The 26,723-nt window shown below is 44.8% G+C and overlaps 1 protein-coding gene and 1 pseudogene across 2 annotated transcripts in view; both read right to left on the bottom strand.

The window, feature by feature from the left end:
• The window catches only part of LOC148345887 (uncharacterized), an 86,543-nt gene that overhangs the window by 5,494 nt on the left and 54,326 nt on the right, over nucleotides 1-26,723 (bottom strand). For both annotated transcript variants that reach the window (XM_088325760.1, XM_088325761.1), the window contains exon 2: nucleotides 13,102-13,262. In XM_088325760.1, the coding sequence (XP_088181886.1) occupies nucleotides 13,102-13,262 (161 nt within the window). The remainder of the gene's footprint in view (nucleotides 1-13,101; nucleotides 13,263-26,723) is intronic.
• On the bottom strand, nucleotides 11,530-13,089 carry LOC148345888 (uncharacterized; annotated as a pseudogene).

Raw genomic sequence — 26,723 nt, 5'->3', positions numbered from 1 at the left:
CCTCTTCGAGAATCAGAGAGCGCTTGCTGCTGGAAACGGACTTAAAGCTTGACAAAGCGATCGCTATTGCTACACAAGTCGAATCTGCTATTTCAGAAGCTAATGCTATTACTCATGTGCACGTGTCCGACACTCCTGTGAAGTTTGTGCAACAAAGAGATAAAAGGAATCAGAGCAGTACACATACACAGCGCTCGAGAGATAAAAGGAATCAACACAAAACCTGCTACCGTTGTGGATCCAACTCTCATCTAGCAAATGACCCCAAATGCCCTGCTAAAAATGCAAAATGCAACCAATGTGGAAAAATTGGACATTTTAGTAAAGTGTGCCGCAGCGCAATTCCTACTCGATCAGTAAGAGAAGTTACTGTCCCAGAACTTACTGTGTGTCATGTAGCCCCTACAGCTGCAGTCCCAAAGCGCCTTACGTGTACAGTTGCTCTCCATGCGAATGATGAACAGTCAATTACTACTGACCTGCTTGTGGACACTGGTTCAGCAGTTTCAATTCTGCCAGAGAGAATTTACAGACAGTCATTCATGCACTTGCCTCTCTCAAAGCCTACTGTGCGTCTGGTGACCTACATGAAGAAGCCAATTCCAGTGTTGGGCTGTCTTCAACTTACTGCTACATACTGCAACCAGAGTGCACATACTGACTTCTACATAGTTCCTGAGGGTACTCCACTACTGGGAATGGACCTGTTCACTGCACTTCGCCTCCACATACAAGATGGGCAGATTGCAACACCTGCCGCATCGGAGATGAGTTACACTGTCAACACTACAAATGCTCTAGGCGTTGCTACAGGTTTTCTACACAAATTTAAAGTGAGTGCAGACGTCCCTCCAGTCCAGCAAAAGCTACGCAGACTCCCATATGCCGTGCATGACAAGGTGTCGGAGGAGCTGACGAAACTGGAAAATGATGGCATCATGGAGATGGTGGCTGCTGTGTCTCCTGATTTTGCTGCATTCACTGCTGATGAGCTCTCCAGTGCATGTGAGGAATGTCCAGTGCTACAGAAGGTGCGACACTACATGCAGAAGGGATGGCCTCGTACTGCAAAAGGCCTTGACCCCCTCATCGTGCCATACTTCCGTGTGCGAAATGAGCTTGCCTTGCAGAACAGTGTCATTGTGCGTGGCACTCATCGTGTTGTGATACCACAACAGCTACAGGAAAAAATGATCCAACTTGCTCATGCTTCACACCAAGGGATAGTTCGCACAAAACAAAGACTGAGAGACTTGTACTGGTGGCCTGGAATGGATTCTCACGTTGAGCTCGCCATCAAATCATGCACCACCTGCTTGCAGCATGACAAAACCGCAACCACGCGTACTGCACCATTACAGCCTGTGCCTACCCCAACTGCTGCCTGGGAAAAAGTTGCTGTGGACATTGTTGGTCCTATTCACTCTGCGCCTGCTGATTGCCGCTTCGCCATCACCCTCATTGACTATTACAGCCGATGGCCTGAGATTGCCTTCTGCTCAAATGTTACTTCTGCCTCTGTTATGACTTTTCTTTCCATTGTGTTTAGCAGAGAAGGTAATCCACAGGAAATTGTTACTGACAATGGCCCTCAGTTCGTGTCGACCGAGTTTGAAGCATTCCTTAGTGACAGGAACATCACACACCGTCGCAGCTCTGTGTACTACCCCCAAGCCAACGGTGAAATTGAGCGTTTCAACAGAGTCTTCAAGGACTGTCTACAAACAGCCAACATCGAAGGTAAACCACTGAAAGCCTTCTTCACTGAGTTTTTACAGACTTACAGAGCCACACCACATGCTGTGACTTCAGTATCCCCCGCTGAACTGTTGCATGGTAGACCACTGAATACAAAGCTTCACATCACAGGTCTTCACTCCATGCGTCCCACTGCTGACAAAGGCAACATGCTACAAAACATACAAAACAAACAACGGAAGTACAAACGATACACCGACAAACGTCGCGGTGCAAAATCACCCAGCTTCCAGATTGGCTCTGCGGTTCGCATCCGCAAACCTGGAATCATTGCGAAAGGACACTCAAGGTTCACCAAGCCACTGACAGTGGTAGCTCAAAAGGGTCCAGCCACTTATCTGCTGTCTGATGGAAAGGTGTGGAATGCTTTCCACCTTGCCCATTCTTCCACCTGTGCTGCTGTTTCAGCGCCACAGCCTCCTGATAATGATGCTTGCCTCCTGCCAAGCGACCAAGTTGCTGAGCCACCCGAAACTGAAACTGTGCCCTCAACACATCCCTCTCCTAGTGCACCGAGAATACGACATGCTCCTGCATGGCTTCAAGATTATGTGACTTAAAAAAAAAAAAAAAAATACAGAAAAGATGTGATGATGTAAAAAAAAAAAAAAAAAAAGACATGATGAATGTTCATTGTTAAAAAAAATTGTCATGTTTGTTTATGATGTGATCTTCATACAGTCTGCTTAAGTTTACAAGGTTTACACACTTTTGCTTACCGATATTGACAGTATAGTTCCTTACGTTATTGCTTACCTTTGATAAATATTTACCTCTAATCTGGTAATGAATATTGAAATGTATGTTTTCTATAAGCTCATACTTACCAAAGAATTATTGCGTATTTCAGATTAATGCTACAGTTTGTGTCCTATTCTAACAAAAAGGGAATATGTGGTGTCGTGTAATACACTCCCCTTCCTGCGGTGTCACTGTATACTTATGCGCAGCCTTGTACTTGTGCTAGGGAACTACCGAAGAAGAAGTTGAGTAAACACTCTATGACTGTACCGTCCGTGCCTGTCTCTGAATCCGACTGCAACCCGACTACATACACAACAGACACCATCAACACAACCAAACTCGATTTGATTAGAGTACAGTGGGACCTCGCTACTTACTTACTACTACTCGCGGTTTGACGTTCGCGGGTTCAGAGCTTCGCGGGTCTAAAAAAATAATACAAATTATATTTGTATATATATATATATATATATATATATATATATATATCTCATCTCATCTCATTAGCCGTACCGCTTATCCTCATTAGGGTCGCGGGGGGGCTGGAGCCCATCCCAGCCATCTCCGGGCAGTGGGCAGGGGTCACCCTGAACTGGTTGCCAGCCAATCGCAGGGCACACGGGGACAGACATCTCACTCGCTCTTTTCACACCTAGGGACAATTTGGACCAATTCACATGAAATGCATGTTTTTGGAATGTGGGAGGAAAACGGAGTCCCCAGAGGAAACCCACGCAAGCAGGGGGAGAACATACAAACTCCGCACAGGAAGTCTGGAGCTGGATTTGAACCCACGCAGGAGGTTCCCATGACTTGAACTGTGCCGCACATGCGCTAACCACTGTCCCACCGTGCTTTATATATATAAAGCATATATGTACAGTGCATCCGGAAAGTATTCACAGTGCTTCACTTTTTCCACATTTTGTTATGTTACAGCCTCATTCCAAATTGTATTAATTTAATCTCTTATCTCAAAATTCTACACAAAATACTCCATTATGACAATGTGAAAAAGTTTTTTTTTGAATTTATTAAAAATAGAAAAACTAAGAAATCATATTTACATAAGTATTCACAGCCTTTGCTTAATACTTTGTTGATCCACCTTTGGCAGCAAATACAGTCTCAAGCTCAGTCAGGTTGGATGGGAGACGTTTGTGCACAGCCATTATCAGATCTCTCCAGAGATGTTCGATCGGATTCAAGTCTGGACTCTGGCTGGGCCACTCCAGGACATTCACGGAGTGGTTCTGAAGCCAATCTTTTGAGATCTTGGCTGTGTGCTTTGGGTCGTTGTCCTGCTGAAAAATGAACCTTCGCCCCAGCCTGAGGTCAAGAGCGCTCTGGAGCAGGTTTTCATCCAGAATATCTCTATATGCATTCATTTTTCCTTCTACCCTGACTAGTCTGCCAGTTCCTGCTGCTGAAAAACATCCCCACAGCATGATGCTGCCACCACCATGCTTCACTGTAGGGATGGTATTGGCCTGGTGATGAGCGGTGCCTGGTTTCCTCCAAACATGGCGCCTGGCATTCACACCAAAGAGTTCAATCTTTGTCTCATCAGACCAGACAATTTTGTTTCCCATGGTCCGAGAGTCATTCAGGTGCTTTTTGGCAAATTCCAGACGGGCTTCCATGTTTCTTTTACTAAAGAGTGGCTTTCGTCTGGCAACTCTACCATACAGGCCTGATTGGTGGATTGCTGCAGAGATGGTTGTCCATCTGGAAGGCTCTCCTCTCTCCACAGAGGAACGCTGGAGCTCTGACAGAGTGACCATCGGGTTCTTGGTCACCTCCCTGACTAAGGCCCTTCTTCCCCGATCGCTCAGTTTAGAAAGGCCGGCCAGCTCTAGGAAGAGTCCTGGTGGTTCCAAATGTCTTTCATTTACAAAAAATGGAGGCCACTGTGCTCATTGGGACCTTCAAAGCATCAGAATTTTTTTTGTATCCCTCCCCAGATTTGTGCCTCAGGACAATCCTGTCTCGCAGGTCTACAGACAGTTCTTTTGACTTCATGCTTGGTGTTTGTGCTCTGACATGCACACTCAACTGTGGGACCTTATATAGACAGGTGTGTGCCTTTCCAAATCATGTCCAATCAACTGAATTTACTGCAGGTGGACTCCAATTAAGCTGTAGAAAGATCTCAAGGATGATCAGTCGAAAAAAGATGCACCTGAGCTCAATTTTGAGCTTCATGGCAAAGGCTGTGAATACTTATGTAAATGTGATTTCTGAGATTTCTATTTTTAAAAAATTCAAAAAAAGTTTTAAAAAAAAGTTTTGTGTAGAATTTTTAGATAAGAGATTAAATTAATACAATTTGGAATGAGGCTGTAACATAACAAAATGTGGAAAAAGTGAAGCGTTGTGCATACTTTCCGGATGCACTGTATTTATATATACCGTATTTTCCGCACTATAAGGCGCACCGGGTTATAGGGTGCACCCCGAAAAAATAGTTTTTGGTCCTATTTTTGAGATACATAAGACGCACCCGATTATAAGGCGCTACAATGGGAACGTGGACAAAACAGTCAGATAGTTCAGTCCAACTTATTACCCCCTTAATATTCCCAAAGCTTGCAAAGACGCAAATACGTGTCGAGAACACGTGCGGATGCTGTGTCCGTACGATGTCACTCAAATGCATCGTTCCATCATTCAGAAGGTTAAAGTCTTGGGATTCAAGAAATGCCAACCATTCCCTAGTTTATAGTTTCTTTTTCACTCGCAACTTTACTGTGCATATGACAATAAACACTTGGAATTGAGTTTAATTTAAAAATAGACACTCTATTCCATCCATTATCTGCACCGCTTATCACAGAAAAATCTAGTTCAGTCTGAAACAAGATATATAGCCGGAGTAGCTCACCGAAGTCGTTCATGATAATGTGCAGCCGTGGTCCTCTTATATCCGTGAATGTAGTAAATCCAGAATAAAATATTTACAAATACAGTATAGTAAAAAATGCTTTCTGTATGCCGTCAGCCACGTGCTATACAAATTCATCTTTTTCGGCCAAATGCAGGCTTTGTTCAGCCGTGAAAGCCAATGCCAGCCTGTAAATGATAAAAAGGATCCGCCTCTTGACCTCCGAATAACTTTAGCCAATAGTGATCGATTCAACTGATGATTGACGCATCTTTTTTGGCCAATTGCAGGCTTTGTTTTGCCGTTTAAGCCAATGCTAGCCTGTAAATGATAAAAAGGATCCGCCCCTTGACCTCCGAATAACTTTGGCCAATAGTGATCGATTCAAATGACGATTGACACATTGGTTAGCCAATGAAACGCCGGTAAATAAATCTCAGCATACACCGCGGACTACTTGATGTTCGGGGGAAAACTAGTTGGCGGCTGCAAGTTAGTTGCAAGACTTTGCGAACTAATATTGATCAATAAATAAGGCGCACTGTATTATAAGGCGCATGGTCAGCTTTAAAAAAAAATAAAGGCTTAAATGTCTATTCTTAACACATCGTGCCTTATAGTGCGGAAAATACGGTATACATATATATATATATATATATATATATATATATATATATATATATATATATATATATGCGCGGCAAGTCATGGGAACCTCCTGCGTGGGTTCAAATCCAGCTCCAGACTTCCTGTGCGGAGTTTGTATATTCTCCCACTGCTTGCGTGGGTTTCCTCCGGGCACTCCGGTTTCCTCCCACATTCCAAAAACATGCATTTCAGGTGAATTGGCCAGTCCAAATTGTCCCTAGGTGTGAATGAGCGAGTGAGATGTCTGTCCCCCCGTGTACATCTATATATATATATCTATATATCTATATCTATATATATATATATATATATATATATATATATATATATATATATATGTATATATATATATATATATATATTTTTTAAAGCATTTTTGAAGGGGCGTCGCTACTTCGTGGTTCCATGTTCGCAGGTTCAGAGCTTTGCAGGTCTAAAAAATAATAATAAAATAAAATAATAAAAAAATATATATATTATTTTATTTTTTCAAGCATTTTGGAAGGGGCGTCGCTACTTCGCGGATTTTCAATTTTTGGGGGTGGTTTTGGTCCCCATTAACCGCAATAACTAAATAATAATACTTTCATCATCACGGATTCAAAAGACACGCTTCTTACTTTTAGGTTTGATAAATAATATTTTTGTTGTAGATTCATCTTTATTTTGTTGCGAATATCAAATATATGATACATTGGATTTCATTCGAGATTTATTGTCTTATGAAATCGCTGTACCAAATGCTGCCCTGGCAACAGAGTTCATAGATTTGGAGAAATTAGCTGATTACACTGCATACCACTTTGCACCATTTAATGAAAAGATATACGTTTTTAGAAAATATGACTTAACTGGTGTGCTCTTGAATTCGAGTGTTTAAAATGACACATTATGAACGGCAGAAATTGTGCTCATTTATGCATGAGTTTACATTTTGACAAACACTAAATATATTTGATATTTGGACTGAGGTTTGTGGGGGCTATCTGTATGAGCAAGGCCTAGCTGGCTCCGGACTTTGGACGCAGAATTAAATGTGATTCTATGCAATTTTAACATGTTCGTTCTATGTTGCCACTTTGTGCATGTGATTGGCAAGATATTTGTGTGTGTTTAGCCCCTGCCAAGCGGATACAATGTAAATATGTGAACAAACCATGTGGTGAAATGCAGAGCTGGGGATTAAGATGGAAACTGCATGAGTGCTGTTGTGCCTACAAGCCAATCAAACTTAAGGACCTCTTACACAAATCTCCTGATTATTTTTTTTTTAACATTATATTGGTGTTTTGATGGGTATGTCATGTTGGATGAAGGCGTCTACCAAACATGTAACCATAGCTATAACTTAAAGTAGTTGAGGTATTCCCCACAGTGTTTTGAGAAAAGTTCATGCTTTGTTATTGTTAATGGTCGACTAAATTGATAAAATCATGTTTAAGTTTAGTGACATTTACAGACTAGACATTGTTTCCCACATTGCTTTATAGTTAAGGCTACACCTGCTACCTTAACTGGCTCATGTCTATTCTTAAAACATCGTACCAAGAGTAAAAGGTTTAATATTGAACACTAAATTGTCCATCCATCCACCCATCTTCTACCGCTTTGTCCCTTTCGGGGTCACGGGTGGGAGGGCTGGAGCCTATCCCATTTACCTCGGGCGTAAGGCAGGGTACACCCTGGTTGAGTCGCCACCTCATCACATGGCTAACACAAACAGACAAACAACCATTCACACTGCGACACTGAATTGTACCTGAGTAAATGAATACATATGATGATTCATAAAATCAATTCTTACATTATCTCAATGAGTTGGGTTCCATTCTTAAAACAAGTTGATGTGAGTCTTGAAACAAGTAAAAAATATCCTTAAGCTGAGTTGTTAATATGCCTCTAGGCTATCTCTTCGACAATTTAAGATACATTTGCTTACAATTACTTGAATAATATAAGTTAGTTGGCACAATATTAATTTTCTTGAAACAAGTGATAGTATCTTAACTATCTTCAGCCTGAATAAGTAAATAAGTCCCAAAAAATTGTGATCAGATAAATACACTGAATTCAAGTAAATTACACTAGTCCATACTTTCAATTTTTGCAGTGAACATGAGACCATTGGCATAATTTGTAAATATGAAGTCATTAAAATATTGCCTTTACCAAAAAATTTTAGCATGAAAAAGTTAGCATTTAGCCGTTAGCATCACTTTTTAAAATGTACCTGTTAGCATAACTCATTAACATGAGGCCATTAGCATAAGTTGTAAATATGAAGTCGTTAAAATGTAGCCAAAATTACCAAAAAATTTTACTATGAAGAAGTTAGCATTGCCGACAGTGTTTACAGCTAGCTTGCGCTAATACTTGGGCTGGCTGTGCCAGCCTAACCCATTGCTGGCAGTGTTTACAGCTAGCTTGAGCGAATACTTGGGCTGGCTTAGCCAGCCCAACTTGTCACCAACAGTTTTTACTGCTAGCATTAGTAAGCATAGCATCAACCTCTCATCGCTAATACTTGGGCTGGCAACTGATCACCAACAGTGTTTACAGCTAGCTTGCGCTAATGTTGTGGCTGGCTATGCCAGCCCAACACTTTGCTAGCGGCGCACATAGTTAGCATCCTCTCGCTAGCATCCACTCTTTGGAATTCACCATTTACCCATGGTTAAAGGAAATTTGGGTCGGGCCACCCTGGACAGTCCCTGCTTACTATGACTACCGTCTGGAAAAGCCCTCGTTTCCATGACTACCCATAGAAATGAATGGGCCCATGTATTACGGATGGGAGAATTTCAAAACCCATTATTCCGGATGGGGACTCCTATCGCTGTGAATAGACACACAACAAGAGTCCCGGTCGGGCCGAAATTTTTGATATATGAATCGATGGGGTATTCTAAAAGCTCTGGGAGGAGTTCCCCGTTAAAAGTCGGCGGAAGAAGATAGATATAATAATAATATCTCGGAGGATTATAATAGTTGCAAGCACAACTACATTGCCCTGTGCTTACAGCACTTGGCAATGTAATCGTGCCTTGCTGAAGCAATCAAAACTAATTACCTGATCTTAAACCAACATGCGGGCAAGGAACAACTCAAAACCTCAGCGTGAGGAAAAAGAGAAACCTTGAGATGGGACCTCACAAGTGGTAATCCCCCTTTCAGGATGACCAGGGTGAATTACATTTAGCATTACAGTACACAAACATAGTAAACACTAGGTAACATGTTGAAAATTTGTCCGGAAAGTGCATGACAGCAACGACGCCCCCAGCCTGTAAATTAGTCCAGAAAGTCTATGACGGCCACGACGCAGCTTCCCATCTCTGCCAGCTGGTCAATGCAGGCGTTGACATGCTTCAGGTCAAACGCTGGTCCACTGACTCATCTCAAATCGTCCTTCTCCTTCGTATCACCACCAGCCAGGCAGTCGGAAAAAGACAGGACAGTACAGAATATGAGGTGGGCATCAATCATAAGCTTTGGAAAAGAAGTGTGTCTTAAGCCTTGATTTAAAAACTTCCATTGAGGTTGCAGATCTTATCTCCGGAGGCAGGGCATTCAATAGCACCGAGGCCCGGATGGAGAACGCTCTCAAGCCTGCAGACTTCTTGGCTCTCGGAGTCACAAGTAAACCGGCATTTTCCGAGAGGAGACTCCGTGCAGGAACATAGGGGGAAATCAAATCAGATAAGAGGGTGCAAGTCCATGCAAACATTTGTATGTTAATAAGAGAACCTTAAAGTCACATCTTAAGTGGACTGGGAGCCAGTGTAAGTTGGCCAATACAGGAGTAATATGCTCAAACTTTTTCGTCTTAGTCAAAAGTCTAGCTGCCGCATTCTGAACCTAGACATGGGGAGACCAGAAAGCAATACATTACAGCAGGGGTCGGGAACCTATGGCTCACGAGCCATATATGGCTCTTTCTATGAGTATCTGTGGCTCAGAGACAAATTTGATTGCATGCAAAATTTCTCCATCTTGCTTAAAACTTGAGTTGTCTATCCTATTCTGATACACACAAAGCCAAACCAAAGCTAAATAACAGGATATTACTTTGCAGTATATATAGGGCACGTTTTTCACTACAATTTACAGTCAAGTAACACACAAAAAAAGGGGGAAAAAAAACTCGTTTTGGTTTTACAACGCTAAAGAATCCTTTATATAAAAGTTCACTATATAATCTGTGTTCAGTGTTCAGATACCTTATGATGAATCCACAGAACTGTAAATACGCTAAAACACCGGAAGAGAACTTAGTCATTTGATTGGGTGAGTGGGAGGGATGGGTGGAGCTATGCAAAAAGTGCAAGCACTCCCTCCCATCTCTCGCCCTACGCTGTCTGCGCCAAAAGTGAGCTCATCAGGCTCCCTATTTGCAGAATGTTGTGACGTTTTTACACAATAACTGCTTGCATCTGGTTTTGAAACCAATATATATGAAAAAAAGGGTCAAAAGGAGTTTAACCGATCTTGAGTAATTGCAAGAAAGAGACAAGTGGTATGTTTGTTGATTTTGGGACAGGGGCTCTGGCATTATTCTCTTTTCATAATTTTTATCAAATCATCAAAAATAAATGTGCTGAAGACTAAGCTTTTGTCTGGGGTGCGGGTTTAGCAATTTAGTACATTTGTCTCATAATATATGGCGTGGCTCTTTCCCAAAATAAAATTAATATTTTTGGCTTTTATGGCTCTTTGAGTCAAAAAGGTTCCCGACCCCTGCATTACAGTCATCAAGCCGAGAAGTAATAAACGCATGAATTAAAACCTCTGCATCTGATTTGGACAGCATCAAACGAATCTTCGCAATATTACGGAGGTGGTAGAAAACTATTCTAGTAATATTTTTCACGTGTGACTGAAACGACGGATTAGGATCAAATATAACACCTAGATTTTTGACCCGAGTCACTATGGGTGATATTACATTTGTCTAGGTTCAGGGCAGTGTTTGAAAAAAAAACTCACAACAGTGAGCTGGACCAATAATCGACATTTCAGTTTTTTTCTCGGTTAAGGCGCAAAAAAATAAGTGACATCCATCTTTGAATCTCAGTAAGGCAAGCCTCCAGATTTTGAAAATTTAACTGTCCAGTTGTCTCCAGTGGCACATACAGTTGAGTGCCATCTGCATAGAAATGGAAACTAAGATTATACTTGCAGATAATGTCACCAAGTGGTGTTCCACAGGGGACATCAGAGTGTTTAGAGGTCAGATTGCCTTAGTTAACACGTTGCATCCTGTCTGACAGGTCGGACCTAAAACACCAGAGTACAGTTCCTGAGATACCAATGCATTCCAGACGAACAAGCAATATGTTGTGGTCGACAGTATCAAAAGCAGCACTGAGATCCAGTAGCAGTAACATTGATGAGGCACCGGAATATATTGCTAAAAGGAGATCATTGGTTACTTTAGCCAGGGCTGTCTCAGAAGAGTGATTTACCCTAAATGCTGACTGGCCAGTTCAAAAGAGGGTATTTTCTGACACGAAGTCATTTAGCTGCTGTGCAACGACCTTTTCAAGTAAAAATGGCAGATTTGACACTGGCCTATAATTACCTAGGCTTTCTGGATCAAGGTTAGGTTGCTTAAGCAAGGGTTTAATGACGGCAGACTTGAAAGCTAAAGGAATAATACCCAAGGATAGCGATATATTAATAATATTTTAAACTGATGGTCCTAAGATCCCAAACAGATCCTTCACCAATGAAACTGGAAACGGATCAAGCAGGCAAGTAGTTTGTTTGGCCCTACTAACCATCTGTGTTAGACTATCAAAGGACAAATCATTGAAACTGGAGAATGTTTCTAAACAACCGCCGACACATTCCTTTCTTAACACCTCCACATTTTTGAGGTAGGACGAGGTTGTAGAGCGTACATTTAAAATTTCATTCCTAATGAGTTGAATATTTCTATTAAAACATTCCATAAAGTCATCAGCAGAATAAGTAGAGCTATTTGGGTTAAGTTGTTGTCTGGAAGGTTTCGCAATTGTGACAAACAAAAATTTCAGATTACTCTTATGTATAACGATAATCTTAGAGAAAAACGATGCTTTAGCTGAGGCAAGAGCTACTTTATATTTCAGCAAGCTGTCACACCAGGCCAGTCGGAAGACCTCCAGCTTTGTAGTGCGTCAATTTCGTTTAAGTTTCCTGCAACCTTGTTTGAGTGACCTGGTTTCTTCAGTAAACCAAGGTGTATGCTTCTTAGGTCGAAATGTATGCCTTAGGGGCGCCACAGAAACAAGAACATTAACCAAAGCAGTATTAAAGTTGTTTGTGAGTGAGTCAACAGACCCAGTGTACGAAGGGAAGGCTGCAGTTACCGTAGGTAATAGTTCTTTTAAAGTTAATCCCATTGCAGGGCGGATATTGCGACTGCTAAAACCTAAATTTTCCTTATTACTGTAAACATTGAACAGCACCTCTCACTTAACAAGATCGTGATCAGAGATGGCATTAGGATAAGGTAACACTGTAACATTTGAGGCTACTACGCCCCGGGTCAGAACAAGATCTAGAGTGTTCCCATCTTTATGAGTGGGCACATCAACTATTTGATTGAAACCAAATGTATCAATCAGTGACTTAAAAGAATTTGCAAGTGAATTTGATTTTATGTGAACATTAAAATCACCAATAATTACAACATTGTCCGCATAAGTTACTAACAGTTCCGAAAATTCATCCAAAAAATTTAAGTATGGTCAGGGTGGGCGATACACAACAACTACATAAATTGGTGTTGACATAAAAGACCTCATAACAAGTGCTTAAAACGTTTTAATAACAGTAGGGGTACCAGGAGTAAATTTCAACTTACTTTCCGACAAAGTTAGAGGGAGAAGCCTCATTTAACACTACAAACTCATTTGGTTTTAACCAGGTCTCACAAGGGCCAACAAGTTTATGATTGTTTTCATTAATAAGGTCGTTGACAAGTAAAGCTTTGGAGGCTAGTGATCTAATATTCAGAAGGCCAAGCTTCAGCACTGTGGACTGAGCTGAGCACTTTCCCGAGTTTTGAACCTTATGGTTACCTTGGTGGTAACCTCCACAGGATTATACTGCCAGTCCTGCGTCTTGTGCTTTGCATGGCGGCAGATGCGGCCCGAATTCCATACCACAGGAATATTGTTGACAGGTGGAGTAGCAGGATGACTAGTGGTAGAAAATAATGTTATTTCTTCTCCCTCCTCACCTAATAAGGGAAAATCAGAGGTAAGAAGCACAGAAGAAGATGCTATTGAACACAGTACAGTTCAGGGTGTGTGGTGCAGGCAATGGAACGCTCTAAACTACAAAAACTATGTGAATCTAGCATAGCGCTAGTTAGCCCTAGCAATACAGACTCCACACCCGTGATCACAGGTTCACTCAGGTTCATCACCTGTGACCTGGCCTGCACTAGTGTACCCTGTCATGGAAGGCTTAAACAGTAATATATTTTTAGAAAGAGTGAGAGCACCTTCCCAGTTAGGGTGAAGGCCGTTTCTCCTAAGCAGGTCAGGTCGGCCCCAGAAAGCAGGCCAGTTATCCACATACCTAAATCCCTGCTGACTACAGAAACTTGCCAGCCACCGGTTTAGTGAGACTAGTCTGCTAAACCTCTCATCATTGCCTCTCGCAGGCAAGGGGCCAGAGACAATTACAGATGCAGAGTCATCTTTCTGGCGATATTACAGGTCCTAGCAATATTTTCCTTTGTAATCTCAGATTGCCTCATTTTAGTATCATTAGAGCCGACGTGAATGACTATATCGGTGTAGCTAGCCCTGTCCTGGTGTCTAGATTTGCATGTCAGCTCCCTCAAATTAGCCTCAATGTCGGGTGCTCTGGCCCCAGATATACACATAATTGTGGCTGGGGTGCTAATCTTTATGTTACGGGTGATGGAGTCACCTATAACTAGGGTGCGGGCTCCAGTAGACCGGGGTGGAGTGGGACTAGCTAGGGGGCTGAACTTATTATGTGACTGGATTGGCTAACCTCGATTAGCATGCCGTTTAGGGCTAATGCTAACCGGACTAGCAGGTTCGCTACAACCCACGCTAGCAGTGGTGTCCGCGGCACCTAACATTTTCCTTTTAAACTGCTCTAGCTCAGGGACACGTCCCTCTAGAAGGGCTATTTTGTGTCTGTCTGTCCGTCAATCTTTGTATATGTCTGTCAATCTATGTGCCTGTCCATCCGTCCGTCCGTCTGTCCGTCTGTCCATCTGTCTTTCTATCTGTCTGTCTTTCTATCTGTCTGTCTAGCAGCCAGCCAGCCAGCCAGCCAGCCAGCCAGTCTATCCATCTATCTACATACACATATGGAGCACTTATAAACTTAAATAAAATATTTTACCTCAAAAGTGCTAAATGTTGGTCTTTTTGGTCAAATATTTTTTCAGTACAAATTGCTTGGACAAAAAAAAAAGGGAACATTTTGGACGGAACTCAGAAATGGAAAGGGAAATCTTTGTGTCATTTTAAGCCCGAGACAAAATGATTGCGGAGTGTCTTTGCTGTGATAGTGTGATTCTTAGCTCCTACAGTTTTTTTAAACTATTTTAGGGGATTGGCCTAAATGTGAGCGTATATCAGACCTGGGCACTCCGGTCCTGGAGGGGCATACGTCCTGCCAGATTTTGAAGTTTGCTCTTCTTTAACTCAGGTGATACAAATTATAACCTCGTTAGCAAGCTAGCAAGTGCTCGTTAACGATACTGGTGATTGGAATCCCCTGTATTGGATCAGAGAAACCTCAAAAATCATGCAGAACATATGGCCCTCCAGGACCGGAGTGCCCAGGTCTGGCGTACATTGACGTTGGTGAATTTTTCATCTGCGTTAACAAACGCATTTTGTAGAATACGATCGCACTTTATTGTTTGAATAAACACGTTATATAGACTAGGATCTCCCAATTGTTATGATTAGCTCACTTTATTTTTTAAAATAGCGTATTATATAGAATACGATCGCTTTTGTCGGAAGTGTACATTTACAATTGTAACTTTTGCATCCGCGTTGACGGACGCAATTTGTAGAATACAATAGCGCTTTATTGTTTAAATAAACGCGTTATATTGACAAGGATCTCCCAATTGTTATAATTAGCTCGCTTTATTGTTTTAATAAGCGTTTTATATAGAATACGATCGCTTTTGTTGGAAGCGCAGCAGAATGCGCGTTCACGCGAAGGGGGGGAGGAATTTGCACAGGAGTCGGATTTGGGCACAACAACTGCCGCCTGCTTAATGAGTGCCCTCCGGTGGCGTTTTTTCGGCAATGCAGCTACCATTGGAAATACATCCAGCCGTTGAAAATGAACGGAAGCCGATTTAATGACTGTCTCCAGTGGCGTTTTTGCGGCAATGCAGCTACCATTGGAAATACAATGAGCCGTTGGATATGAACAGCCACCGATTTAATGAGTGCCCTCCGGTGGCGTTTTTGGGAGAATGCAACTACCATTGGAAATACTTCGTGCCGTTGGAAATGAACCGCCGCCGATTTAATGAGTGCTCTCCGGTGGCGTTTTGGGGGCAATGAAGCCACCATTGGAAATATGTCAAGCTGTTCGAAATGAACAGCCGCCGATTTAATGAGTGCCCTCCGGTGGCGTTCTTGCGGCAATTTAGCTACCATTGGAAATACATCGAGCTGTTCGAAATGAACAGCCCCCGATTTAATGAGTGCCCTCCGGTGGCGTTCATGCGGCAATGCACTTACCATTGGAAATACATCGAGCCGTTGGAAATGAACGGCCGCCGATTTAATGAGTGCCCACCGGTGGCGTTTTTGCGGCAATTAAGTCACCATTGGAAATACGTCAAGCTGTTCGAAATGAACAGCTGCCGATTTAATGAGTTCCCTCCGGTGGCGTTTTTGCGGCAATGCAGCTACCATTGGAAATACATCCAGCCGTTGAAAATGAACGGAAGCCGATTTAATGACTGTCTCCGGTGGCGTTTTTGCGGCAATGCAGCTACCATTGGAAATACAATGAGCCGTTGGATATGAACAGCCACCGATTTAATGAATGCCCTCCGGTGGCGTCTTTGGGGCAATGCAACTACCATTGGAAATACTTCGTGCCGTTGGAAATGAACGGCCGCCGAATAAATGTGTGCCCTCGGTGGCGTTTTTGAGGAAATGCAGCTACCAATGGAAATACAATGAGCTGTTGGAAATGAACGTCCGCCGATTTAATGAAATCCCTCCGGTGGCGTTTTTGGGGCAATGAAGCCACCATTGGAAATACGTCAAGCTGTTCGAAATGAACAGCCGCCGATTTAATGAGTGCCCTCCGGTGGCATTCTTGCAGCAATGCACTTAGCATTGGAAATACATCGAGCCGTTCGAAATGAATAGCCGCCGATTTAATGAGATCCCTCCGGTCGCTTTTTGCGGCAATGCAACAACCATTGGAAATACATCAAGCTGTTGGAAATGAACGGCAGCCGATTTAATGAATGTCTCCAGACATGGGACCAAGTCACACATGTGCAAGTCTCAAGTAAGTCTCAAGTCTTCACCTTCAAGTCCCAAGTAAGTCCCAAGTATTTTTTTCTTGGGCAAGTCAAGTCACAAGTCAAGTCCCGAGTCTTAGATTGCCAAGTCCAAGTCAAGTCACAAGTCATAAAAACAGCGACTCGAGTCGACTCGAGTCCAAGTCACTAAGTCTCAAGTCCCCATGTCTGAATGTCTCCGCTTGCGTTTTTGCAGCAATGCAGCTACCATTGGAAATACAATGAATCATTGGAAATGAACGGTCACCAATTTAATGAGTTCCCTCCAGTAGCGTTTTTGGGGCAATGCAGCACCCATTGGAACTACATCGAGCCGTTGGAAATGAACGGCAGCCGATTTAATGAGTGTCTCCGGTTGCGTTTTTGCAGCAATGCAGCTACCATTGGAAATACAATGAGCAGTTGGAAATGAACGGCCGCCTATTTAATGAATGCCCTCGATGGCGTTTTTGCAGCAAGGCAGCTACCATTGGAAATACATCCGCCCATTGGAAATGAACAGCCGCCGATTTAATGAGTACCCTCCGGTGGCGTTTTTGCAGCAATGCAGCTACCATTGGAAATACATCAAGCCGTTCGAAATGAACAGCCGCAGATTTAATGAGCGCCCAGGTGGCGTATTTGCGGCAATGCAACTACCATTGGAACTACATCCAGCCGTTGGAAATGAACGGCCGCCGATTAAAAGGTGTGCCCTCCAGTGGCATTTTTGCGGCAATGCAGCTACCGTTGGAAATACATCCAGCCATTCGAAATGAACGGCCGCTGATTTAATGAGTGCCCTCCGGTGGCGTTTTTGCGGCAATGCAGCTACAATACATCCAGCTGTTCGAAATGAACAGCCGCCGATTTAATGAGTGTCTCCGGTTGCGTTTTTGCAGCAATGCAGCTACCATTGGAAATACAATGAGTCATTGGAAATGAACGGTCGCCAATTTAACGAGTTCCCTCCAGTGGCGTTTTTGGGGCAATGCAGCACCCATTGGAACTACATCGAGCCGTTGGAAATGAACGGCAGCCGATTTAATGAGTGTCTCCGGTTGCGTGTTTGCAGCAATGCAGCTACCATTGGAAATACAATGAGAAGTTGGAAATGAACGGCCGCCTATTTAATGAATGCCCTCGATGGCGTTTTTGCAGCAAGGCAGCTACCATTGGAAATACATCCGCCCATTGGAAATGAACAGCCGCCGATTTAATGAGTACCCTCCGGTGGCGTTTTTGCAGCAATGCAGCTACCATTGGAAATACATCAAGCCGTTCGAAATGAACAGCGCCCAGGTGGCGTTTTTGCGGCAATGCAACTACCATTGGAAATACATCCAGCCGTTGGAAATGAACGGCAACCGATTTAATGTGTCCCCTCAGTTGGCGTTTTTGTGACAATGCATCTACCATTGGAAAGACATTGAGCCGTTGGAAATTAACGGCCACCGATTTAATGAGTGCCCTCCGGTGGCATTTTTGCGGCAATGCAGCTACCATTGGAAATACATCCAGCCGTTGGAAATGAACAGCCGCCGATTTAATGAGTGCCCTCCGGTGGCATTTTTGCGGTGTTGTGGAAAATAGACTTGCATTTGTAGAATAGAGTTGCATACATTTAGAAATGTAGAAAGACTTGCTTACATTGCTTACAGTAGTGAGGGAATGTTGACATCATTCGAGAAGATCCTTGGCAAGACAGTTGAGTTTCCCTAAAAGGGCATGAGACCTGCAAGGCCCTTCTTCAAGGACTCTCTGAGCAAACTGAGGCGAACAACATGTCCTAATAAGGGTACGACAGCATCTTCCTTGTTGATTACTGAGGACTAGGGCCGCTTATGGGTTGTACTCAAACTGAAGCTATAAAAGCATTGTTATGTCTGGAGTTCTCTGAGTTCTTTTGGGATGACGAAATAAAAGGCTCCCCCTCATGGCTGGTTTCCGATGTACTTAATTCAATCACGAAAGAAGACTTAAAAGATTATCGAACCTACATTTTCTCCTACAGCGGCAATGAAGCTAGCATTGGTAATACATCCAGCCGTTCGAAATGAACGGCTGCCGATTTAACGAATGCCCTCCGGTGGCGTTTTTGCGGCAATGCAGCTACCATTGGAAATACATCCAGCCGTTCGAAATGAATGGCCGCTGACTTAAAGAGTGCCCTCCAGTGGCGTTGTTGGGGCAATGCAGCTACCATTGAAAATACATTGAGCCGTTGGAAATGAACGGCCACCGATTTAATGAGTTCCCTCCGGTGGCGTTTTTGCGGCAATGCAGCTACCCATCGGAAATACATTGAATTGTTGGACATGAACGCCTGCCAATTCAATGAGTGCCCTCCGGTGGCGTTTTTGCGGCAATTCAGCCAGCATTGGAAATACATCGAGCCATTCAAAATGAAGGGCCGCCGATTTAATGACTGCCCCCCGGTGGCGTTTTAGCGGCAATGCAGCTACCATTGGAAATACATCGAACCTTTGGAAATGAAAGGCGGCCGATTTAATGAGTGCCCTCTGGTGGCGTTTTTGCGGCAATGCAGCTACCATTGGAAAAACATTGAGCCGTTGGAAATGAACGGCCGCCAATTTAATGAATGCCCTCGGTGGCGTTTTTGCGGGAATGCAGCTAACATTGGAAATACATTCAGCCGTTGGAAATGAAGGCCCACCGATTTAATGAGAACCCTCCGGTGGCGTTTTTGCGGCAATGCAGCTACCATTGAAAATACATCCAGCCAATCGAAATGAACGGCTGCCGATTTAATGAATGCCCTTCGGTGGCGTTTTTGCCGCAATGCATCTACCATTGGAAATACATCCAGCTGTTCGAAATGAATGGCCGCTGACTTAAAGAGTGCCCTCCGGTGGCGTTGTTGGGGCAATGCAGCTACCATTGGAAATACATCCAGCCGTTCGAAATGAATGGCCGCTGACTTAAAGAGTGCCCTCCAGTGGCGTTGTTGGGGAAATGCAGCTACCATTGAAAATACATTGAGCCGTTGGAAATGAACGGCCGCCAATTTAATGAGTTCCCTCCGGTGGCGTTTTTGCGGCAATGCTGCTACGATTGGGAATACATTGAATTGTTGGAAATGAACGCCTGCCAATTCAATGAGTGCCCTCGGTGGCGTTTTTGCAGCAATTCAGCCACCATAGGAAATATATCCAGCCATTCAAAATGAACGGCCGCCAATTTAATGAGTGCCCCTCGGTGGCGTTTTTTGCGGCAATGCAGCTACCGTTGGAAACACATTGAGCCGTTGGAAATGAACGGCTGCCAATTTAGAAATGCCCTTGGTGGCGTTTTTGCGGCAATGCAGCTAACATTGGAAATACATTCAGCCGTTGGAAATGAACGGCCACCGATTTATGAGTGCCCTCCGGTGGCGTTTTTGCGGCAATGCAGCTAGCATTGGAAATCCATCCAGCCGTTCGAAATGAACGGCCGCCGATTTAATGAGAACCCTCCGGTGGCGTTTTTGCGGCAATGCAGCTACCATTGAAAATACATTGAGCCGTTGGTAATGAACAGCCGCCGATTTAATGAGTGCACTCAGTTGGGGATTTTCGGCACTGCAACTGCCATTGGAAATACATTGAGCCGTTGGAAATTAACGGCCACCGATTTAATGAATGCCCTCCGGTGGCATTTTTGCAGCAATGCAGCTACCATTGGAAATACATCCAGCCGTTTGAAACCGAACAGCCGCCTATTTAATGAGTGCCCTCCGATGGCGTTTTTGCGGCAATACAGCTACCATTGGAAATACATCCAGCTGTTGGAAATTAACGGCCGACGATTTAATGAGTGCCCTCCGGTGGCGTTTTTGCGGCAATGAAGCTACCATTAAAAAATACATTGAGCCGTTGGAAATGAACGGCCGCCGACTTATGAGCTCCCTCAGGTGGCGTTTTAGCGGCAATGCAGCTACCATTGGAAAAACATCCAGCCATTCGAAATGAAGGGCCACCGATTTAATGAGTTCCCTCAGTTGGCGTTTTTGCGGCAATGCAGCTACCATTGGAAATACATTCAGCCGTTGGAAATTAACGGCCACCGATTTAATGAGTTCCCTCCGGTGGCATTTTTGCGGCAATGCAGCTACCATTGGAAGTACATCCCGCCGCTCAAAATGATCGCCCGCCGATTTAATGAGTGCCCTCCGGTGGCGTTTTGCGGCAATGCAGCTACCATTGGAAATACATCCTGCCGTTGGAAGTGAACAACCGCTGATTTAATGAGTGCCCTTAGGTGGTGTTTTTGCGGCAATGCAGCTACGACTGGAAGTACATCCCGCCGTTCGAAATGAACAACCGCCGATTTAATGAGTGCAATCCGGTGGCGTTTTGCGGCATTGCAGCTACCATTGGAATTGCATCCAGCCATTGGAAATGAACAACCTCAAATTTAATGAGTGCCCTCCGGTGGCATTTTGCGGCAATGCAGCTACCAAATGAAATACATCCAGCCGTTCGAAATGAACGGCAGCCAATTGAATGAGTGCCCCCCGGTGGCGTTTTTGTGGCAATGCAGCTACCATTGGAAATTCATTGAGTCGTTGGAAATAAACGGCCGCCGATTTAATGAGTTCCCTCCGGTGGCGTTTTTGCGGCAATGCAGATACCATTGGAAATACATTGAATTGTTGGAAATGAACGCCTGCCTATTTAATGAGTGCCCTCGGTGGCGTTTTTGCGGCAATTCAGCCACCATTGGAAATACATTGAGCCGTTCTAAATGAACGGCGACCGATTTAATGAGTGCCCTCAGGTGGCGTCTTTGCGGCAATGCAGCTACCATTGGAAACACATTGAGCCGTTCTAAATGAACGGCGACCGATTTAATGAGTGCCCTCGGGTGGCGTCTTTGCGGCAATGCAGCTACCATTGGAAATACATCAGGCCATTCGAAATGAACGGCCGCCAATTTAATGAGTGCCCTCGGTTTGCGTTTTTGCGGCAATGCAGCTACCATTGGAAATACATTGAGCTGTTGGAAATTAACGGCCACCGATTTAATGAGTGCCCTCCGGTGGCGTTTTTGCGGCAATGCAGCTACCATTGGAAGTACATCCCGCCGCTCGAAATGATCGCCCGCCGATTTAATGAGTGCCCTCCGGTGGCGTTTTTGCGGCAATGCAGCTACCATTGGAAATAGATCCTGCCGTTGGAAATAAACAACCGCCGATTTAATGAGTGCCCTTAGGTGGCGTTTTTGCGGCTATGCAGCTACCATTGGAAGTACATCCCGCCGTTCGAAATGAACAACCGCCGATTTAATGAGTGCAATCCGGTGGCGTTTTGCAGCAATGCAGCTACCATTGGAATTGCATCCAGCCATTGGAAATGAACAACCTCCACTTTAATGAGTGCCCTCCGGTGGCATTTTGCGGCAATGCAGCTACCAACTGAAATACATCCAGCCGTTCGAAATGAACGGCAGCCAATTGAATGAGTGCCCCCCGGTGGCGTTTTTGTGGCAATGCAGCTACCATTGGAAATACATTGAGTCGTTGGAAATGACCGGCCGCCGATTTAATGAGTTCCCTCCGGTGGCGTTTTTGCGGCAATGCAGATACCATTGGAAATACATTGAATTGTTGAAATGAACGCCTGCCTATTTAATGAGTGCCCTCGGTGGCGTTTTTGCGGCAATTATGCCACCATTGGAAATACATCCAGCCATTCAAAATAAACGGCCGCCGATTTAATGAGTGCCCCCCGGTGGCGTTGTTGCTGCAATGCAGCTACCATTGGAAACACATTGAGCCGTTCGAAAAGAACGGCGACCGATTTAATGAGTGCCCTGAGGTGGCGTCTTTGCGGCAATGCAGCTACCATTGGAAATACATCCAGCCATTCGAAATGAACGGCCGCCAATTTAATGAGTGCCCTCAGTTTGCGTTTTTGCAGCAATGCAGCTACCATTGGAAATACTTTGAGCCGTTGGAAATTACCGGCCACCGATTTAATGAGTGCCCTCCGGTGAAGTTTTTGCGGCAATGCAGCTACCATTGGAAGTACATCCCGCCGCTTGAAATGAACGCCCGCCGATTTAATGAGCTCCCTCCGGTGGCGTTTTGGCGGCAATGCAGCTACCATTGGAAGTACATCCCGCCGTTCGAAATGAACAACCGCCGATTTAATGAGTGCCCTCCGGTGGCATTAAGCGGCAATGCAGCTACCAACTGAAATACCTCCAGCCGTTTAAATGAACGGCAGCCAATTGAATGAGAGCCCCCTGGTGGCATTTTTGTGGCAATGCAGCTACCATTGGAAACACATTGAGCCGTTCGAATAGAAAGGAGACCGATTTAATGAGTGCCCTCAGGTGGCGTCTTTGCGGCAATGCAGCTACCATGGAAATACATCCAGCCATTCGAAATGAACGGCCACCAATTTAATGAGTGCCCTCAGTTTGCGTTTTTGCGGCAATGCAGCTACCCTTGGAAATACATTGAGCCGTCGGAAATCAACGGCCACCGATTTAATGAGTGCCCTCCGGTGGCGTTTTTGCGGCAATGCAGCTACCATTGGAAGTACATCCCGCCGCTTGAAATGAACGCCCGCCGATTTAATGAGTGCCCTCCGGTGGCGTTTTTGCGGCAATGCAGCTACGATTGGAAGTACATCCAGCCGTTCGAAATGAACAACCGCCGATTTAATGAGTGCCCTCCGGTGGCATTATGCGGCAATGCAGCTACCAACTGAAATACCTCCAGCCGTTCGGAATGAACGGCAGCCAATTGAATGAGTGCCCCCTGGTGGCATTTTTGTGGCAATGCAGTTACCATTGGAAATACATTGAGCCGTTGGAAATGAACGCCCACCGATTTAATGACTGCTCTCTGGTGGCGTTTTTGCGGCAATGCAGCTACCATTGGAAATACATCCAGGCATTGGAAATGAACAACCTCCAATTTAATGAGTGCCCTCCGGTGGCATTTTGCGGCAATGCAGCTACCAACTGAAATACATCCAGCCGTTCGAAATGAACGGCAGCCAATTGAATGAGTGCCCCCCGGTGGCGTTTTTGTGGCAATGCAGCTACCATTGGAAATACATTGAGTCGTTGGAAATGACCGGCCGCCGATTTAATGAGTTCCCTCCGGTGGCGTTTTTGCGGCAATGCAGATACCATTGGAAATACATTGAATTGTTGGAAATGAACGCCTGCCTATTTAATGAGTGCCCTCAGTGGCGTTTTTGCGGCAATTCAGCCACCATTGGAAATACATCCAGCCATTCAAAATAAACGGCCGCCGATTTAATGAGTGTCCCCCGGTGGCGTCTTTGCGGCAATGCAGCTACCATTGGAAATACATCCAGCCATTCGAAATGAACGGCCGCCAATTTAATGAGTGCCCTCAGTTTGCGTTTTTTGCAGCAATGCAGCTACCATTGGAAATACATTGAGCCGTTGGAAATTACCGGCCACCGATTTAATGAGTGCCCTCCGGTGACGTTTTTGCGGCAATGCAGCTACCATTGGAAGTACATCCCGCCGCTTGAAATGAACGCCCGCCGATTTAATGAGTGCCCTCCGGTGGCGTTTTTGCGGCAATGCAGCTACCATTGGAAGTACATCCCGCCGTTCGAAATGAACAACCGCCGATTTAATGAGTGCCCTCCGGTGGCATTAAGCGGCAATGCAGCTACCAACTGAAATACCTCCAGCCGTTTAAATGAACGGCAGCCAATTGAATGAGAGCCCCCTGGTGGCATTTTTGTGGCAATGCAGCTACCATTGGAAACACATTGAGCCGTTCGAAAAGAAAGGCGACCGATTTAATGAGTGCCCTCCGGTGAAGTTTTTGCGGCAATGCAGCTACCATTGGAAGTACATCCCGCCGCTTGAAATGAACGCCCGCCGATTTAATGAGTGCCCTCCGGTGGCGTTTTTGCGGCAATGCAGCTAGCACTGGAAGTACATCACGCCGTTCGAAATGAACAACCGCCGATTTAATGAGTGCCCTCTGGTGGCATTAAGCGGCAATGCAGCTACCAACTGAAATACCTCGAGCCGTTCGAAATGAACGGCAGCCAATTGAATGAGAGCCCCCTGGTGGCATTTTTGTGGCAAAGCAGCTACCATTGGAAATACATTGAGCCGTTGGAAATGAACGCCCACCGATTTAATGAGTGCTCTCTGGTGGCGTTTTTGCGCTAATGCAGCTACCATTGGAAATACATCCAGCCGCTCGAAATGAATATAGCCGCTGACCTAAAGAGTGCCCTCCGGTGGCGTTGTTGGGGCAATGCTGCTACCATTGGAAATACATTGAGCCGTTGGAAATGAACGGCCGCCAATTTAATAGATGCCCTCGGTGGCGTTTTTGCGGCAATGCAGCTAACATTGAAAATACATTGAGCCGTTGGAAATGAACGGCCGCCAATTTAATAGATGCCCTCGGTGGCGTTTTTGCGGCAATGCAGCTAACATTGGAAATACATTCAGCTTTTGGAAATGAATGCCCACCGATTTAATGAGAACCCTCCGGTGGCGTTTTTGCGGCAATGCAGCTACCATTGGAAACACATCCAGCCATTCAAAATGAACTGCCGCCGATTTAATGAGTGCCCCCGGTGAAGTTTTTGCGGCAATGCAGCTACCATTGGAAATACATCCAGCCGTTTGAAATGAACGGCTGCCGATTTAATAGTGCCTCCGGTGGTGTTTTTGTTGCAATGCAGCTACCATTGGAAATATATCGAGCCTTTGGAAATGAAAGGCGGCAGATTTAATGAGTGACCTCCGGTGGCGTTTTTGCGGCAATGCAGCTACCATTGGAAATACATTGAGCCGTTGGAAATGAACGGCCGCCGATTTAATGAGTGCCCCCCGGTGGCCTTGTTGCGGCAATGCAGCTATCATTGGAAACACATTGAGACGTTGGAAATCAATGACAGCCAATTAAATAAATGCCCTCCGTTGCGTTTTTGCGGCAATGCAGCTACCATTGGAAATACATCCAGCCATTCGAAATGAACGGCCGCCAATTTAATGAGTGCCTTCCGGTTGCGTTTTTGCGGCAATTCAGCTACCATTGGAAATACATCCAGCCGTCGGAAATGAACAACCGTCGATTTAATGAGTACCCTCAGGTGGCGTTTTTGCGGCAATGCAGCTACCATTGGAAATACATCCAGCCGTTGGAAATGAACAACCGCCAATTTAATGAGTGCCCTCAGGTGGCGTTTTTGCGGCAATGCAGCTATCATTGGAAGTACATCCCGCCGTTCGAAATGAACAACCGCCGATTTAATGAGTGCCCTCCGGTGGCATTTTGCGGCAATGCAGCTACCAACTGATATACCTCCAGCCGTTCGAAATGAACGGCAGCCAATTGAATGAGTGCCCCCCGGTGAAGTTTTTGTGGCAATGCAGCTACCATTGGAAATACATTGAACCGTTGGAAATGAACGCCCACTGATTTAATGAGTGCTCTCCGGTGGCATTTTTGCAGCAATGCAGCTACCATTGGAAATACATCCAGCCGTTTGAAACCGAACAGCCGCCTATTTAATGAGTGCCCTCCGATGGCGTTTTTGCGGCAATGCAGCTGCCATTGAAAATACATTGAGCCGTAGGAAATGAACGTCTGCCGACTTATGAGCTCCCTCAGGTGGCGTTTTTGCGGCAATGTAGCTACCATCTGAAATACATCCAGCCATTCGAAATGAACGTCTACCGATTTAATGAGTTCCCTCAGTTGGCGTTTTTGGGGCAATGCAGCTACCATTGGAAATACATTGAGCCGTTGGAAATGAACGGCCACCGATTTAATGAGTGCCCTCCGGTGGCGTTTTTGCGGCAATGCAGCTACCAATGGAAGTACATCCCGCCGCTTGAAATGAACGCCTGCCGATTTAATGAGTGCCCTCTGGTGGCGTTTTTGCGGCAATGCAGCTACCATTGGAAGTACATCCCGCCGTTCGAAATGAACAACCGCCGATTTAATGAGTGCCCTCCGGTGGCATTATGCGGCAATGCAGCTACCAACTGAAATACCTCCAGCCGTTCGGAATGAACGGCAGCCAATTGAATGAGTGCCTCCTGGTGGCATTTTTGTGGCAATGCAGTTACCATTGGAAATACGATGAGCCGTTGGAAATGAACGCCCACCGATTTAATGACTGCTCTCTGGTGGCGTTT

Source organism: Urocampus carinirostris, unplaced genomic scaffold (assembly GCF_059441175.1).
Source record: "Urocampus carinirostris isolate Australia breed hairy pipefish unplaced genomic scaffold, RoL_Ucar_1.0 HiC_scaffold_21, whole genome shotgun sequence".
Classification (NCBI taxonomy): Eukaryota; Metazoa; Chordata; class Actinopteri; order Syngnathiformes; family Syngnathidae; genus Urocampus; species Urocampus carinirostris.
Note: the sequence above shows the minus strand (reverse complement) of the source record. Positions and strands in the feature narration are given on the sequence as shown.